Source organism: Heterodontus francisci, chromosome 17 (genome assembly GCF_036365525.1).
Source record: "Heterodontus francisci isolate sHetFra1 chromosome 17, sHetFra1.hap1, whole genome shotgun sequence".
NCBI classification, from domain to species: Eukaryota; Metazoa; Chordata; class Chondrichthyes; order Heterodontiformes; family Heterodontidae; genus Heterodontus; species Heterodontus francisci.
This window is the reverse complement of record NC_090387.1, coordinates 31,015,839-31,035,464: the sequence shown is the minus strand read 5'-3', so window position 1 is coordinate 31,035,464 and position 19,626 is coordinate 31,015,839. Positions and strand designations below refer to the sequence as shown.

The window sequence follows — 19,626 nt, the reverse complement described above, 5'->3', positions numbered from 1 at the left end:
GATAATCTATATAATTGACAAGAAAATGCTTGAAACATCAGTTTCTCCTTTTAGGGAATTCTAGTTTCTTTTTAATTCTTCAAAGGCCTTGTATCTTAGATCTATCAACAGTTATTTAAATTTACTTTTATGAGTTCTGGGTGTTAGCCTTACTTCTGTGATAACAGTCTTGGACCTAAAGGACATGGGACCAAGCCCTGCACTAGGACTTGAGTGCATAATCCAAGGTGATATTGCAGTCCAGTATGAAGTGCTGCACTGTCAGAGGTTCTGTCTGTCAGTGAGGTGTTAAAATTACTCCTGCTTTCCACCCTATCACAGACCTTCCCTTTTATTCTTTCCTCCCTTCCCTGCCTCTGTACTTCGTTAAAACCTGTTACATCTCTAATTTTTCCCAGTTCTGATGCAATTCGACCTGAAACATTAGCTGTTTTACTCTCCACAGATGCTGCCTGAGCACCTGCAGTATTTTGCTTTTGTAGTAAACCAAAGTTGTGTGCTTTAGTAGATGTAAAGGATCCTATGGCACTATTCAAAGGGCAGGGGAGTTATCACTTGTTCTTCAATCAACACAAAGATTAATTGGTCATTATCTTGTTGCAGTTTGTGGGACCTTACTATCTACAAATTGGTTGCTGCGTTTGCCTACATGTGACATCACTTTACATGTAATGAATAGGCTGTGAAGTGCTTTGGGAGGTCCTGCGATGACATGCAAGTTCTTTCTTCATTTTACCCAGTCTTTCTTCATCTTTCGATATTCTTCACAGCACAATATCTTGAGCTGTCAATCCTACACATTCATTGCTAAAGCTGTCCCATTGTACCTTGGTTTTCTCCTTTACCCTCTATAAAGTCAAAGTCTAACCATGACTTGAACAACTTCTCGCATCTCAAGCGAGTCTTCCAGCAACCAAATTGCAAGAAAATGTCAGTCTGATATGTGAATTTTCATCGCAACCTTTTGTTTTCCTATTTTATCAGCACTACTGCAGTTATTATTCTTCAGAACTGTTTTCTTTTCCTTCTGATCTCCAACTATGCAGCCATGTTCAGATTACATTCACGCAAAAAGGACTCTTTGTTGCTTACTGTTCAAATTTTATTAATACTGAAATAGAAAATATTAATGCAACTCAATTATTCTCCATTAGCCAATTAATCTTAAGTGATCTTGCTCATGGTTAGTCAGAGAAAATGTTATCAGTGTTTGTTGTTGGCCAAAATGGCTACGGGTGACTGACCTATGCCACCAGTGGTGAAAAAGCAGAATAGCAGGAACTATAGTTACCTCCAACACAAAAGTGACTGACTAAATCATGACAGGAAATAGGCATGGTAAACAGGAATTCTTAAGAATATTATAGTCATGTCTAAGTGACTTTCTATGATATGAAAGAGTCTTTTCCTTAGTCTCAAAGGTTCATACAACCCAACACCCTACAGAATCCTTTTAGCACTTAATTATGAGCATTACTTTTCTCAAATAAGATCACCAAGTAATTTGGATTAGTTTGTTATGGAATGGGACACAAATAATTTGTGAAACATGTATTTAGTCTATTATCTCTAAATATTGGCTTAATTTACTTTGAAATTTGTGGTGGAATTATTTTCGAAGGCTGTTTTACTTCTAAAATGGAAGTTGTATGTATATTAGCACTAAACAGAAGAGGCAGATGTTATTTAAAATTCGGAATCTAGATTGTTCAGCAACATTTTCTTCTCTCCACTTTCTTTTAAGTATAAAAATGTCGTAAAAAAATGTCAGCTCCGCAGCAAGTGGTAATGTACTATTTTTATGCCCTTGCTGAATAGTGCTATCATACAATAGGGAATTAAAATAAAACAATTTTTTTTAATGTTACAGCCTTGCTAAAGTCAATTTTAAAAACTTTAATACAGAATTACATGGCTGGAGCAGGGGTGGAGCACAATAAAAAAGGAACAAATCTTGGATTTTAAGGCAACCTATTAACGGTCAGCTGAAAGGGTTTTCCTACACAACGTTGTTGTAGCAACCAGCACCAAATATCTTTTGGCGTAGGAGGAGTGAAAGGAGGAGCCAATGGTAGTTCAGGAGCACAAAGGGCACAGGAAGTGCTGGTGGAATTTTTGAAATCACCATCTTACCATTCTAATGCTACAGCATTAGTTTAATCAATGTATCATATAGCATTTACTGAAATGCACAAAACTATTTGAATAGCCTTCCAGTTCTCAATGAGTCACTTCATTTTAGTCTTACTGGTATTTTAGATTTCTATTGCGAGTTTAGTTAAGGAGACCCCTTGTTTTAAGGGCATCCGTGTAAGAACCACTTGCATACTACAAACATATAAATTTTTAAAAGTATCTTGCCAAGGCAGCGTAGTTTAAAAGAACAAACTTTCATTTATATAGGGCCTTTCACAAACTCAAGGTGCCCCAAAGCACTTCGCAGCCAATAAATTATTTTTGAAGTGTAGTCACTGTAGGAAACAGAGCAGCCAATTTGCACACAGCAAGGCCCCACAAACAGCATTGACCTAATGACTTATTTCTTAATAATGTTGGTTGAGATAAATTGGCCAGAATAACTCCCTGCTCTTTGAATAGTGTCATAGGATCTTTGACATCCACCTGAGAGCTAATTTAACAGATTACTCGAAGGATGGCACATCCAACAATGCAGCACTGCCTCACTATTGCACTAAAATGCTAGCCTGGAGTTTGTGCTCATGTTGCTGAAGTGGGGCTTGAACACACGACCTTCCAACTCAGAGGTGAGCATGTTATTACTGAGTCAGGGCTAGTATCCGAGCAAATTAACTATTCAGCAATAGAATTTCTTTAGCAAATTAGTAGCATGACACTACCCTCCCAAATCAGTTTAATTTTGCGCTATTGAATAACACAACTGCTCAACTTTGAGGGCAATAAACAATGATTCCCCTTACAGTGTAGCAGGTTGGCAATTGTCTGTTTAGGTATTGTATACCCGTTGAGGGTACACCGTCCAATTTCGATTTATTTCAATTTATACCCTTAAATAATCATTTGTTTTCTTCACCCAGTGGTTCATCATTAAACTCAAGTATCACAAAATATTCTCTCACTTCCCAATAACTCTAATACTGCACAAAGCGCATTCCTTGATTGGTGTAGTGCCAAATATCATTCATGGTCAGTTTAAAAAAAAACATTTTTAGGTTTTCATTGGGAATGCAATTTTCTGCCCACGTAATGGATTTCAGTGCTAAGGAATAGACACATTTATCATCCTAGGTCAGCATCAGTCATTCCAAAGTAGTTATCGGAGTGATAGATGGAGGGGGGATATGCTTCTACTGTCTTTCAATCAGAGATCATCTGTTGTACTATTGTGAAATTTCCCACCTTCACAGCAATTACGCTCATGCACATTCCAAGTGAGGTTGCTAACTTGGTTCCTGTTGTGGCCAGTTTTGTGATTAGATTGATGCCAACTGTGAATTAATGCAAGACTACTTAAAGATAACACCTTAACTGATAAAAAGACACTCTATTTCCCCTTAGCCCATCAGTCTAGGCTGGCTGCAAAGGTTAAAAAGGCCAGTGTACTAACAAACAGCACCAAATCTCATTCTAGCTTCAGTTTTATTCACTCACTCAGCTAACCAAATTGAAAGTGAAATTCACTCGAGAGAACACCAGAGTATAGCTCTAATCTGAATCCCACACAATTGAAAGTTTATTCATTTTTATCCCATACCTCTACTGTGTAGCTGCCAGGACATACTCATGCCTAGACAAAATGTGCAGGTTACATTTGGAAACAGTTTGGAATTAGCTGTTTTCAGTACCTTAAAGCAAACAGAAAATAACAGACTTAGAACAGTATTAGTAAAGCAATATTTATAATGTTAAGATTTTGAACATGTACATCATACAGATACAGAAAACTGCCCCATGCAAACACATCAATGGCTGGATATTTTGGCCCTTTTATTGCAGAAAGCCGAAGTATTAACATTCCCACTCGATACCACGAGTGTTCAAGTTGAAGTGTTTTTCTTAAAAAAAGCACTACACAATTTATTTTCTGTCTTTCTTCTCTTCCTTCTTCGATTCACTTTTTTCTTTTTCTTTGTCATCTTTCTTCTCTTTCTTTCCCTCTTCCTTTTCTTGTCCTTCCTTTTTTTCTGCATCTCTGTTGGCAATTTTATTGTTGATTAAGTTGTGTAGAGCAACTACTGATCGAATAAGTGATGCAAGATACACCACCAACATCTGATCATTTGTCTTCAGGTAAAAGGCTTTCACAAACTCCTGCAGATTAACATCAGGCAGTAGATTGAAGACATCCTGCAATTGGTAGATAATTTGATGGTTGATGGGCAACTTCCCTGTGGCCACTTTCTCCAAGTAATTCCTTATCTCCAAAATTTTTGAGTTCAGCCCTTTGAGGCCATGCACTTGGTTTGTGATTCGCTGTGACAGCGTGCCCACTGTGGTGTCCTTAATATCTCTACAATGGGGACAGAAAAGGATAGAAACCGAACATTATTCTAGAGTCTGGTCTTAGTAAGCTACAAAGTCAGGAAACTTAGAAGTCACTCATTTAAGGCATTCAAAGGCACATGTAGTACACATATCAGAAGCGGAGTGTGTGCATCATCACCCTGTGACAGGCTACAGGCTGCAGTCTCTGACATTTGCATCAAATGTCTTTAACAAAGTTCGAGCAGGATTCTAATGCTTCCAGTTGGAATCATGTCAAATCAAAAAATGCAACGATCCCATGCCATGACCTGTGGACTACAGCACAATTCAATGGATAAACAGGTTTGGTTACATATGAAATTATAACTACAAAAGTCAGCAGAATTATATCAGTCCAAACTACATATAAACTGCATACAGAAATGCAGTTAAGATTAAATTACACTCCTCAGCAAAATCAATTATACCAACAGTATCAAACAGGAACATAGGATTTAGAAGCAGGAATAGGACATTTGGCCCTTCGAGCCTGCTGCGCCATTCGATAAGATCATGGCTGATCTGGTTATGGTCTCAACTCCACTTTCCTGTCTGCCCCCCCCATAACCTGTGACTCCCTTGTCCATCTAACTCAGCCTTGAATAAATTCAATGACCCAGCTTCCACTGCTTTCTGGGGAAAAGAATTCCACAGACTAACGACCCTCAGAGAAAAACCTTCTCATCTCTGTCTTAAAAGGGAAACCCCTAATTTTAAAATGTGTCCCCTAGTTCTAGACTCTCCCACAAGAGGAAAAATCCTTCCAGTATCCACTCTATCAAGTCCCCTCAGGATCTTATGTTTCAATAAGATCACCCCTCATTCTTCTAAACTCCAACAGGTATAGGCCCAACCTGTGCAACCTTTCTTCATAAGATAAGCCCTTCATCCCCAGAATGAGTCAAGTGAACCTTCTCTGAACTGCTTCTAATACAATTGTATCCTTTTTCAAATAAGGAGACCAAAACTGTACAAAGTACTCCAGATGTGGTCTCACCAAGGCCCTGTACAGCTGCAGCAAAACGCACCAACTTTTATACTCGATTCCCCTTGAATGCCAACATTTCATTTACCTTCTTAATCACTTGCTGTACCTTGTTACAAGTGCTTTGTTTAAAAAAAAATCAAGGTGTGTGCCTTTAAGACTGAGAAAAATATTTCTCTGAGAACAGTGAATGCTGAACGGGGTGGGGCACTTGCAAGGCAATCTGTTTTTCCAAGCCACTCAGCAGAGAGAAATGACTGTCACATGACTTGCTGCTGGGGAGTTTTTTCATTTCTCTTTTGCAAGAAAAGACCAGTTGTTGGCTGGAACCTGTTCTGGAGACCAGAACAAGAGAACTCTCTCTGAAAGAAATCAGAAGACTAGTTTGCTGCTAAAAGGGGTAGGAAGACAGCCCAAAACTCTTTCTCTTGAAAAATAATTCCTGTATCAAGGGAAATTCTAATCTCATGAAATTAAAAAGAACTTTGAAGGAATTGCAAATCAAAGGTATAGAAGCCAAAACCCTTGTTTGCTGTTTATGTGTGGAGATAGAGAGAGAGAGAGGGGACCCAGGAAGAGGGCTTGCGGCACTCTGTGGAGAATCGCTGCTTTTGAGAAAGGCTCCTTTGCTAACAGGAAGCCTGCAATGCTGAAGATAGTCTCCAGTTTCTGAAAATCTCTACCTCAACTGAGAGTCCTGTTGTGTTGTTGTATTTTTTGGCAGCTCCTGAAATCTCAAGAATGTTTCTACTGTTGCACTGCTACCATAAAATTTAAACAGACCTGTTGCTGAAAGAACTGTGTGATGCCTGCTGCAGATGGATTGCCTTGAACACCTACCCACCACAGACGGTTCATTAATTTCACCTGAAAACTTCGAGTGGCATCTGACTATTCGACTCAGACACCTCAGCAATCCAGAAATATTCTACCAGAAGTTACAACCCAATTATTTTCTTATTCCTAAGAGAAAGCTCTAACTTAAAATCAATCTTTTAAAAACTGGTTAACCATTGGTTTTTGAATGTATGCGTGTGCATGAGGTTTAGGAAGAATAAGAAATTATAAAATCAATTCATACATATAGATTTTTATCTCTATCGTTTAAAATTAGTTTAGTAATAAACAGTTAATTTGTTGCTGTTTAAAGAAACCTGGTTTGGTGTGCTTTATTCTGGGGAATAAATACGGCGTTTAATTTGGCCATGCTAATATGTTACCTCTTACACCATGTGGTCTTATCTTGTGTAGTAACCTTTGATGTGACTGACACTATAGCGAATGCCTTTTGGAAACCCAAGTACACCAAATCTACAGGTTCCCCTTTATCCACCTTGCTTGTTACTTCCTCAAGGAACTCTAATAAAATAGTTAAACACGATTTCCCTTTTATAAAATCATGTTGACTCATTCTGATCCCATTATGATTTTCTAAGTATCTTGTTATAACCTCCTTAATAGATTCTAGCATTTGTCCTATGACACATATCAGGTTAATTGGCCTATAGTTTCCTGATTTCTGTCTCCCTCCTTTCTTGAGCAAAAGGTGTTACATTTGCTATTTTCCAATCTAAGGAATTTTGGAAGATTATAACCAATGCCTCTACTATCTCTGTACTCATTTCTTTTAAGATTCTAGGATAGGACTTGTCAGCCTTTAGGTCTAATAGTTTTCCCAGCACCTTTCCCTAGGTGATAGTGATTTAAATTCCTCCCTTCCTTTCACATCTTGATTTTCAAGTATCTTTAGGAAGTTTTCTACAGTGAAGACTGACACAAAGTACCTGTTCAACGCCTCTGCCATTTCCTTGTTTTTCATCAATTCCTCAGACGCACTCTCTAGAGGATCAATACTATCTTTACTCTTTTCCTATTTAAATATTTGTAGAAACTCTTACTATCTGTTTTTATATTACTAGTTAGCTTTCTCTCACTCTACTTTCTCCTGCTTCAGTCTTTTTAAGTCATTCTTTGCTGGTTCTTAAATATTTGTCCAATCTTCCGACCTACCAGTAATCCTTGCAGATTTGTACAGTATTTCATTCAATTTGATACTATCCTTAACTTCCTTATTTAGCCATGGATGATGCATCATTCTCAAAGAATCTTTCGTTCTCACTGGGATAAATCTTTGCTGAGAGTTATTAAATATTTTCTTAAAAGTCTGCCACCTCATCTCTACTGTCCTACATTTTAACCTAGTTTCCCAGTTCACTTCAGTCTGCCTTCATACCCTAGACTCAGACCCACACTTCTCCCCTTCAAACTGAACGTGAAACTCTATAGTTATGATCGCTGTTGCATTGAGGCTCTTTTACCATGAGGTTATTGATCAATCCTGTCTCATTGCACATTACCAGGTCTAAAATAGCCTGCTCCCTTGTTGGTTCTAGAACGTACTACTCTAATAAATTGTTCCGGATATTGCTCTATGAGCTAATTTTCCAGGCTACCTTTGCCAATCTGATTCGCCCAAACTACGTGTAGATTAAATTCACCCATGATTATTGCGGTAGCTTTCTTACACGCCCCAATTATTTCTTCCTGTATACTCTGTCCTACAGTGTGGCTACTGTTAGGCGGCCTACAAACTACTCCCACAAGTGACCTCTTACTTTACTATTTCTTATCTCTACCCAAACTGATTCTACATCATGCTCTTTTGAGCCAAGGTCATCTCTTGTGACTGCACTAATGACATTCTTAATTAACAGAGCCACTCCACCCACCTTTTCCTAGCTTCCTGTATTTTTGAAATTCCAAATACCCTTTAATGTTCAGGTCCCAGCCGTGGTCACCTTGCAACCATGTCTTTGTAATGGCCATTAGGCCATACATATTTCTATCTGTGCTAACAATTCATCCACATTGTTACGAATGCTGCATGCATTCAGATAGAGCCTTTACCTCTGTCTTTTTACCATTTCTGCAATCTCTGGCCTTATCTGCTGTGCATTCTTCAGTTTGTATGCTTGATCCCTTCCTGCCACACTCTGGTTAGCATAACCCAAAAGGCTACCCAGCTCTCGTACCTCATTGTTTCGCTTTGATCTACCACATCTCCTCTCACATAATCTCTTGCCCCCACTATTTAGTTTAAACCTCTCTCTACCACTCTAGATATATGACTCGCCAGAACACTGGTCCCAGCATGGTGCAGATGAAGACCGTCCCAACTGTACAGCTCCCACTTTCCCCAGTACTGGCAGCAGTGCCCCATGAATCAAAACACATTTCTCCAACACCAGTCTTTGAGCCACACATTCATCTCTCTAATCTTATTTACCCTACACCAATTTGCTCGTGGCTCAGGTAATAATCCAGAGATTATCTTTAAGGTTCTGCTTTTTAATTTAACCCCGAATGATGGAAATGATGGAAGAAATTCACTGAATTTTGCCTAAGGATGATGAATTGCTCAAACTCTGCCATCTTACCGTAGTAAGTGCTCCACTCCAACTTCTTCTGCTTCCTCTGCTCCTATTTCACTAGTCACATGTTCAAACGTTTTGGAAGTTGGAGTTCCATCCTGAAGAGATACCACACAGTTAATACTGGGCTTAACATCCATTCACCGTGAGCCCTCAACTGTTGTTGGGTTGGGTTTGTGGAGGCTTGAGGTGAAGACACTGACCAGTCTATACTTTTCTTTATAATATTCCCCTCTTGTCTTGAAGGTACTGACTCTTGCTTTGGTATGAGTACTGGCAGTCACCTGGTGTCCTGCTCAAATACACATTATTCATGTGCAAGCCTAGATGGCAAATGTAGGAGGCTATTTTACCACAGAAGGTATCACAACCAAATCTAATCACGTACCCGCTCAACAGTCACATGCACTCAAATCTCCATTAAGAGTCACTGGCAATTCAATTTGTTCAAAGCACCAAAATCAATTGTAGAATTCCTAATATAAAAGCAAAATACTGCGGATGCTGGGAATCTGAAACAAAAACAAGAAATGCTGGAATCACTCAGCAGGTCTGGCAGCATCTGTGGAAAGAGAAGCAGAGTTAACGTTTCGGGTCAGTGACCCTTCTTCGGAACTTTTTGTAGAATTCCTAATGTTTTTGTAGAATTCCTAATGTTGCCTTGGCCAAAAATCAGTAGGATTATTAGTGAGTTGCCTCTTGAACTGGCAATAATTGATTTCATTTCCCTTCTTGGAGACTAATCTGGAGCAATCTGAGCTACAAAAATGTGCCAAAGGCTGAATACTGCTCAGACAACCCCTGATCGTCATCTCATAAGGGAAAGGCTGCCGTTTAATGCTATTTCCATTTCCAATGTGTGGAAGAATACCTAAATGATAAGGAGGGCAGGAGATGAGAGAGACTGCACAAAATACATCACAGCAGTCTCAAGAATGTTGGTATGTGGGGAGAAAGCCACAGAGTTAATAACTTTGAACAACCAAAGGGCCAGTCTTTGGGCTTTTTAATGTTTGTGTAGGATAGAGTTCCAAGTTCAGTTGTTAATGGAAGGACTTTTGAAATCAACTTAGGAAAATTTCAAAACCTATTGGAAAAATATAAATCACAAATTTCAGTGTATTTTAGCGATTGAAGTAAACGTCATCAAAATGATTCACTATACTTTAGGCATTGACATATATGTTACAGAAATCATAACTCAGTACTTACATCATGAACTTCCTCTACTGAAATGTAAGCTTCTGTCGGCAGCCCCAGATCTTTCGGCTTGACATCAATGATGACCAAAACCTTAAAGAAAAATTATAGTCTTATTCTAGTCTCAAGAAATTTTTATATTCCATTAAAATAAAAGCTTGATAAAATTGATGTTATTCTTTCTATAACAGTATGAGCCAGGCACATTGTATCATAATAAATGTCAGGCAAAGCAACATTATATTTCATATTGGGTAATTATTGACTGCTTTTTACAAGTGTTACGACTGAATGGCAAAACATAAGAACATAAGAAATAGGAGTAATCCATTCAGCCCCTCAAGCCTGCCCTGCCATTCAATAAGATTATGGCTGATCTGCCCCAGACTTCAATTCTTTCGTCCCAGCTCCTCATAGATTTTTGAAATATCAGGGAGGTGAGGGCCATCAACCTCCTCATTAAATACTTTGTGATCTAGCCTCCACAACTCTCTGGGGTAGAGAATTCCAGACATTCACTACCCTCAGAGAAGAAATTCCTTCGCATCTCAGTTTTAAATGAGTGTCCCCTTATTCTGTCACTATGTCCTCTAGTTCGAGATTTCCCCACTTGCGGAAACGTCTTCTCAACAACTACCCTCTCAGGCCTCCTCAGAATCTTGTACGTTTTAATAAGATCACCCCTCATTCTTCTAAACTCTAATGAATAAAGGCCTAACCTGTTTAGCCGTTCTTGATAAATCAACCCCTTCAGCCCAGGAATCAACCTAGTGAATCTCTTTTGAACTGCCACCAATGCCAGCATATCCGGCAGCACAGTGGCGCAGCCTCACAACTCCAGGGACCCGGGTTCGATTCTGGGTACTGCCTGTGCGGAGTTTGCAAGTTCTCCCTGTGTCTGCGTGGGTTTTCGCTGGGTGCTCCGGTTTCCTCCCACATCCAAAGACTTGCAGGTGATAGGTAAATTGGCTGTTGTAAATTGCCCCTAGTGTAGGGAGGTGATAGGGAATAAGGGATTACTGTAGGGTTAGTATAAATGGGTGGTTGTTGGTCGGCACAGACTTGGTGGCCAAAGGGCCTGTTTCAGAGCTGTATCTATAAATAAATAAATAAAAAATCCTTTCTTAAATATGGGGACCAAAACTGTGTGCAGTACTTCAGGTGCGGCCTCACCAACACCCTGTACAGTTGTGACAAGACTTACTTATTTTTAAACTCCAACCCCCTAGCAATAAAGGCCAAAATTCCATTTGCCTTCTTAATTACTTGCTGCACCTGCATGCTAACCTTTTGTGTTTCATGCACAAAAACACCCAGATCCCTCTGCGTCTTAGAGCTCTGCAATCTCTCACCATTTAGATAATGTAATTTTTTATTCTTCCTGCCAAAGTGGACAATTTCACATTTTCCAACATTATACTCCATTTCCCAGTTATTTGCCCACTCACTTAACCTATCTATATCCCTTTGTAGCCCCCTTATGTCCTCTTCACAAGTAACTTTCCTACCTATCTTTGTGTCATCAGCAAATTTAGCAACCATACCTTAGGTCCCTTCATCCAAGTCATTTATATAAATTGTAAAAAGTTAAGGCCCCAGTGCAGATCCCTGTGGCACACCACTCGTTACATCTTGCCAACCAGAAAATGACCCATTTATGCCTAATCTTGGTTTCCTGTTAGATAGCCAATCTTCTATCCATGCCAATATATTACCTGCTACACCGTGAGCTTTTATTTTCTGCAATAACCTTTGATGTGGCATCTTATCAAATGCATTCTGGAAATCTAAGTCCAATCCATCCACCTTTATCCACAGCACATGTAACTCCCTCAAAGAACTCCAATAAATTGGTTAAACTTCCCTTTCACAAAACCATGTTGATACCGCCCGATTACTTGAATTTTTCTAACTGCCCTACTATAATGTCTTTAATAATAGCTTCTAACATTTTCCCCAAGACAAATGTTAATCTAACTGGCCTGTAGTTTCCTGGTTTCTGTCTCCCTCCCTTTTTAAATAAAGGAGTTACATTTGCTATTTTCAAATCTAACAAAACCTTCCCTGAATCTAGGGAATTTTGGAAAATTAGTTTAGTTTAGTTTAGAGATACAGCACTGAAACAGGCCCTTCGGCCCACCGAGTCTGTGCCGACCATCAACCACCCCTTTATACTAATCCTACACTAATTCTATATTCCTACCACATCCCCATCTGTCCCTATATTTCCCTACCACCTACCTATACTAGGGGCAATTTATAATGGCCAATTAACCTATCAACTAGCAAGTCTTTGGCATGTGGGAGGAAACCCACGCAGACACAGGGAGAACTTGCAAACTCCACACAGGCAGTACCCAGAATTGAACCCGGGTCGCTGGAGCTGTGAGGCTGCAGTGCTAACCACTGCGCCACTGTGCCGCATTAAAACTAATGCATCAACTATCTCACTAGCCACTTCTTTTAACACCATAGGATGAAGTCCATCAGGACCCAGGGACTTATCAGCCCGCAGCTCCAACAATTTGTTCAGTACCACTTCCCTGGTGATTGTAATTTTTTTTTTAGTTCCTCCCTCCCTTCTATTTCCTGACTTACAACTAATACTGGGATGTTACTTGTATCCTCAATAGTGAATACCGATGCAAAATATCTGTTCAATTCATCTGTCACGTCCTTATTATCCATTATTAATACCCCTGACTCACTTTCTATAGGACCAACGGTCATTTGGTTAACTTTTCTTTTTTAAATATCTATAGAAACTCTTGACTGTCTTTATATTTCCAGCTAGCTTTGTCTCATACTCTAATTTTACCTTCTTCATCAATCTTTTAGTCATTCTTTGCTGTTTTTTATATTCTGTCCAATCTTCTGACCTGCCTCCCACCTTTGCGCATTTATAGGCTTTTTCTTCAAGTTTGATACAATCTTTAACTGTTATTGTTAACCACGGATGGCGGGTTCCATGCGTCGGACGCACGGAACCCGCCATCCGTGTGATCTGTCCTCTGCAGGCAAAAGGAACATGTCCAGGAGTTACGCTTTTTTTTTTGAATTAAACAAAAGCATGGGAGACAAGCGGTCTCTGGCATATTCTCCACGGCAACGTTTCGACCAGAGTCAAATTGCCAACCAATCAGTACCCTTTTCCCATGCAGTATTATTTGTTGCTTCCTTTGAAATTTGGCATTCTTGCATTTGTCCTGATGAGCGCAAGACGAAAAGCTTCAACATCTCATCTCTTTTTTCAGCAATATTCAAGTTCTGTACTGCCAGGCAATTATATGTACTTATACTCATGAAATATTGATCTCAGTCTGAATTGCATACCTGATCTAACACCCAAATAGATGTACAACATACCCGTGCAAAAACTGGTGAAATGCTGCACAAGATCAGTTTAAAAAAAAAACTGAAACGCCAGAATTATTCACATGTGTAATACATTTCAGGCATGGTGCAAGATCTTCAATGGATTAAATTCATAATCAGGTACAAAGGTACAGGGTGCAATATATGATTGGAGAAAATCAATTACAAGTTTGTTCAAAATCTGTAAGTCTTCAACAGACATTGAAAGTATTTAAAAGAAAAATTAAACATCTGGGCCACCAACTAATGATCACATGGAAGCCTATATTCAGAATAAATAGATTTAAAACTATCAAAATTACTTTACAATTAATTTAGTGTGCCATCCAAAATAAATGTGAATATCATAACAGCATAATTTATCAACTACTGAAAAATTATTCAAAGGAGGGAAAATCTAAAACCTTACGGAATTAGGACAGTATCGTTTCATTAGTTCATTGATAGCAATGTCGTTTTTGTGTAACTTGGGTCCAGTGTGGTACCATCCAACGATCCTTTCCCTGGCTAAGACAGATGTATAATCATCAATTAAAATGCAATTCAATAACTTGTTAGACAGACAGTCATTTGACTCATTATATTGATTAAGGAGCATTGCTGAAATGACAATGTGTCAACACCATCTATTGCATGACTCTAAGTGATATCTGTGCAAATCAAGTAATGAGATTTATGTACCTTGTTTCAAGATTCTGTGGAATTTTTATATTGTTCTTATTGATATTTTCTAAACCAAGTAAATGCAGACTTTAAGCAGCTAATTCCTGTTTAACACACTTATTTAATTCCTCATTTTAAAATGTATATTCTCTCCTAATTTGATATCAAAGTATGCAGAGAAACAGCTTGATCTTTGTTACTCAAACTGACCACACAAGGAAATGTACAATAGTAATGCAGTTAGCATCTTTTCTCTGTTAGAGCAAATTATCCATTGCTCCAAATTACCTTCCCTTTGAGGAATAGTTCACACCTATTCTATGTGCCTTATTAGGGATCAGGAACTCACCACACAGATTTAATGAGCAATTCATAATAAAGTCACTCAGCTTGATGAAAATAAAATAGTATCAGCAGTTACAATCTGAGCTTAGCTTCAACTTGAAGTACTGTCTAAGAACTCTTACCATTCACTTTCTTAAACATTCCATACATATTCTCCAAGTAATCATGATCCAGGAACCACACTGAATCATCTTTCTCATCTTCATCGAATGGAACTAACATGAAAAAGAACATTCAAAAGGTAAAATGTTCTGAAATACAAAATCTCTAATTTTAATTGTATTGTTCAGGAATTTCCTTTCCATGTAAACAAATGCAATGTTGAAAAGACACCCATGCTTTATTTTTTGAACCCGTAACATTTAAATTTCAAATGCTGATTTAAAAATGTGCGTAAAATGTTCTTGCTCATTACCAAAGTTTATAAAAACTCCTTCTGTTGAAAGTCCAATAACTGGCCATAGAGAACTTTTGGTCAGCCAACACAATATTTACAGTTACACTAGCACTTTTGAAAAAGGCTCCCAACACATTTCTGTAAAATATAAAGTACATAACAGTCCGTAAACAAAGATCCAAGGATTTCCCACTCAAAAATGGAACAGATTACTGCTTTGTGGATAATATACAAACAACCTAAAGAACAAAAATATTTTGCATTGTTTGTTATTCAAAACTGATATTAATATTGGATTTATAGTATCCAAACTAGATTGACTGTTTCACAGCAAAATTTATTGCTGCAATTAAGAAACACCACTGGCATCAAAACACCTCAGGTGGGTTGGCCAAATGGGAAATTTAATCCCAAGTGGTAGATCTTGACTGAGGACTATGACAGATCATTCAATATTACAAATAGCTCATGTTAGATAATGAACACTTGCTGATCTGTAATAATCGGATTCACTCCTAATTTTGGCTCTTACCTGCAAAACTGTTTGAGACATCAAGTATCTTTTTGTGCCAGGAACCCAGCAACACTCCAACCACTCGTTTTTGATTTCCAACTTTTCCTATTCTGAATATTAAAATTAGAAGTTACTACGTTGAATAATTTAACAATTATAATCTTAAGAAAAGCAATGATCCCAGTGAATATGCCAATAATTAAAAAAAACTCCCAAAACTATAATATTCCAAAGAAAGTTCTTACAAAAATATTTTCCTTCCTCAAAGTGTCAACTTTTTCGATACTATAGTGAAAATACTGTAATTAATTACAGGTCCAACACATTTTAGCAACATACTACCAATTATACCTAGCCACTTTATCTAACTTAACAAGTACATTTTCTTCTTATGTTTTTTGCTTATTTTCAACACCTCTGAATTTGCTGCTATTGATGTAATGAGCAGGGCAAGAAAAAACAGGGAATTACAGACCAGCTAGCCTTACATCAGTAGTGGGGAAAATGCTAGAGTCTATTATAAAGATATGATAGCAGAACACCTGGAAAGCAAAAACTTGATTGGACAAACTCAGCATGGGTTTACGAAAGGGAAATCATGCTTAACAAATTTACTGGAGTTTTTTTGAGGATGTAAATAGTAGAATAGATAAGGGAGAACCAGTGGATGTGGTGTATTTGGATTTTCAGAAGGCTTTTGGTAAGGTCCCACATAAGATGTTAGTGTACAAAATTAAAGCACATGGGATTAGGGGAACGGATTGAGAATTGGTTGACAGACAGGAAACAGACAGTAGGAATAAACGGGTCTTTTTCCAGCTGGCAGGGAGTGACTAGTGGGGTACCGCAGGGAGCAGTGTTTGGGCCCCAGCTATTCACAATATATATTCAGGACTTGGGTGAGGGAGCTAAATGTAACATTTCCAAGTTTGCAGACGACACAAGGCTGGGGGGGGAATGTGAGCTGTGAGGAGGATGTAAAGAGGCTCCAATGTGATTTGGACAAGTTGGGTGAGTGGGCAAATGTATGGCAGATGCAGTAAACGTGGATAAATGTGAGGTTATCCACTTTGGTTGTAAAAACAGAAAGGCAGATTATCTGAATGTTGATAGATTGGGAAAGGGGGAGGTACAACGAGCCCTGGGTTTCCTTGTACACCAGTCGCTGAAAGCAAGCATTCAGGTGCAGCATGCAGTTTGGAAGACGAATGGTATGTTGGCCTTCGTTGCAAGAGGATTTGAGTACAGGAGCAAAGATGTTTTACTGCAGTTATACAGGGCGTTGGTGAGACCACATCTGGAGTATTGTGTGTAGTTTTGGTCTCCTTATCTGAGGAAGGGTGTTCTTGCCATGGAGGGAGTGCAAAGATGATTTACTAGGCTGATTTCTGGGATGGCATGATTGACGTATGAGGAGAAATTGGGTCGACTAGGGCTATATTCACTACAGTTTAGAAGAATGAGAGGGGATCTCATAGAAATATATAAAATTCTAACAGGACTAGACTGGCTAGATGCAGGGAGGATGTTCCCGATGGCTGGGGAGTCCAGAACCAGGGGTCACAGTCTAAGGATACAGGGTATGCCATTTAGAACAGAGATGAGGAGAAATTTCTTCACTCAGAGGATGGTGAACCTGTGGAATTCTCTACCGCAGAAGGCAGTGGAGGCCAAGTCATTAAAAAATATTCAAGAAGATAGATGTATTTCTTAATGCCAAAGGGATCAAGGGATGTGGGGTAAAAGCGGTACTGAATTAGAAAATCAGCCATGATCTTTTTTGAATGGCAGAGCAGGCCCGAATGGCCTACTCCTGCTCCTATTTTCTATGTAAGATACTACTCGCCAAGCAAAATTGTCCACTTTCTCTATTTCAAGCCCCTCACCAACACCACCCCACGATATGCACTTTCAAAGGAACTTATGTTTTTCATTGCATATTCTTGTGTATGCAATTAGTATATTAAGCTTGCATAACTTATATTTACATAGCACCTTTATCACAGTAAAACGTCCAAGGTGCTTCATAGCAGCATTATAAAACAAAATATGAAACCAAGCCACATCAGAAGATATTAGGTCAGACGACCAAAAGCCTGGTCAAAGAGGTAGGTTTTAAGGAGTGTCTTAAAGGAGGAAAACAAGATGGAGAGGCAGAGAAGCGTAGGCAGGGTATTCCAGAGCTTGGGGCCTAGGCAACTGAAGGCATGGCCACCAATGGTGGAGCGATTAAAATCAGGGATGCACAAGAGGCCAGAATTAGACGAGCGCAGATATCTTGGAGGGTTGTGGAGCTGGAGGAGATTACAGAGATAGGGAGCAGAGAGGTCTTGGAGGGATTTGAAAACAAGGACGAGAATTTTAAAATCAAGACCTATATATACACAAACTGATCTGTTGCCCCATCCCCAAGGCTCCAGCACAGATTACAGAACAACTCAGCTTGGCTAAGTTGGCAGTACTCTCCCCTCTAAGTCAGAAGGTTATGAATTCCAGTTCCACTCCAGGACTTTACTAAGTTCATCAATGCAGCATTCAGCCTGATGCCCTATCTTTCAGATCAGATGCTAAATCAAAGCCCAGTCTGTCTGTTCAGGTGGATTAAAAAAAAACCTCTCAGTATTATTTCAAGAGCAGGGAGTTCTTCTGGCCAAGATGCTTCCATCAACAAGCACCACCGAAAACACTTTATTTCGTAAATTATTTAATTAACCTCTATGTAAATTTGGTGTTTGATGGTTTTATTTTTACAAAAGGAGGGAAAATAAATAGATTTAAAAAAGTAAATGTGGAGAAAATAAGATTTTATTTTGATAATTGCAAAAACTGAGGAAAACAAAGAAGGAATAAATATACCACTTTTATGGCACTCACCATCAGACTCTCACTTAATACACGATTAAAGAAGTTGATTGCATACAGTTTACAGAAACAAGCCATTCAGCCCAAATGGTCTGTGCCACAATTTATGCTTCACATGAGCTTCCGCCTGCCCTACTTCATCTAAACATATCTGCATATCCATCTATCGATTTCTATTCTTTTTCCCTCATATACTTACCCACCATCCCCTTAAATGCACATGTTATTCACCTGAATGACTTCATGTGGTTGCAAGTTGAAAAAGTGTAGCTTACAAGTTTCAGCAGCCTGGTTAACATTTAAAAGTCATTCTGAACTATCTCCAGTCACACAAACATGAGCAGCACAGGAACATATATAACTGCAGATACTCAACAAAATGACAAGCAACTGGAACAGGTGATAGAATAGATAAACTAGTCCCTCTGGTGTGAGCGATTCCAGAACAAGGCATAACCTTGAAAATTAGAGCTATGCCATTCAACAGTGATGTCTGGAAGCTCTTCTTCACACAAAGGGTAGTGGAAATCTATAACTCTTCCCCCTCAAAAGGTTGTTGAGGCTAGGCTAATTGAAAGTTTCAAAACACAGAGATTGATAGTTTTTTTTGTTAGGTAAGGGTTATAGGACCAAGGTGGGTAGATGGAATTAAGCTACAGATGTAATTGAATGCCAGAACAGATTCGAGGAACTGAATGGCCTACCCCTGTTCCTACGTTCACAGCAATACCTGATGATGATCCTCGCCCCTTAAAAACAATTACACAATTTCCGTTTTCAGTTCCTTGCACACATATTCAACATACATACTGACGTTTAATTTGCAACATTTTTTCAGGCAACGAATTCTATTTTCTTCCCAGAACTTCAACAATCTACTTAACTTCAATTGAAATTTACAACTAAATAAAGTTAAAACTAGCCAGCAGCACAATCTTCAATAACAATTATAAATGGAGACTCATTTAAAGCTGAAAAAGGTGATAAATTTAGATTGAAACAGTGAGGGTACATTTGCGATCAAACAGTGTGACTCAGCAGCTGTAACTCCGAGCAGTCAGTGGATATGTCCATGTATGTGTGCGTGCGCCGGGAGGAAGAGGCCAGGCCCTGAACACGCCCTGCAGCGACTCAACCATTCCCAACTAAAGCCCCACACACATCAAACCAAACCCAACCTCGGCCGGTTACCATGTCTTCTTTACCTATTAAAATGATCCACTACACTCAACAGCACCAGTGGATGAACGACGACTTTCTCCACCACAGAATCCGGCATTTTCTTCAACTCGCGGTAGCTGCCGGAGAGTGGGGAGGGGAGGGGAAAAAAAAAAATCACACACCGGAAATG

The 19,626-nt window shown here is 38.9% G+C and overlaps 1 protein-coding gene across 1 annotated transcript; it reads right to left on the bottom strand.

The window, feature by feature from the left end:
* Positions 1–3,861: 3,861 nt before the first annotated feature.
* psmd7 (proteasome 26S subunit, non-ATPase 7) lies at positions 3,862–19,614 on the bottom strand. Its single transcript, XM_068049202.1, has 7 exons — positions 19,481–19,614; positions 15,432–15,523; positions 14,625–14,717; positions 13,904–14,001; positions 10,132–10,212; positions 8,926–9,017; positions 3,862–4,489 (listed from the first exon to the last, which is right to left on the bottom strand). Exons 1-7 carry the CDS (start codon positions 19,552–19,554, stop codon positions 4,057–4,059), a joined length of 963 nt encoding a protein of 320 aa, XP_067905303.1. The 5' UTR covers positions 19,555–19,614; the 3' UTR covers positions 3,862–4,056.
* Between the last annotated feature and the right edge of the window lie 12 nt (positions 19,615–19,626).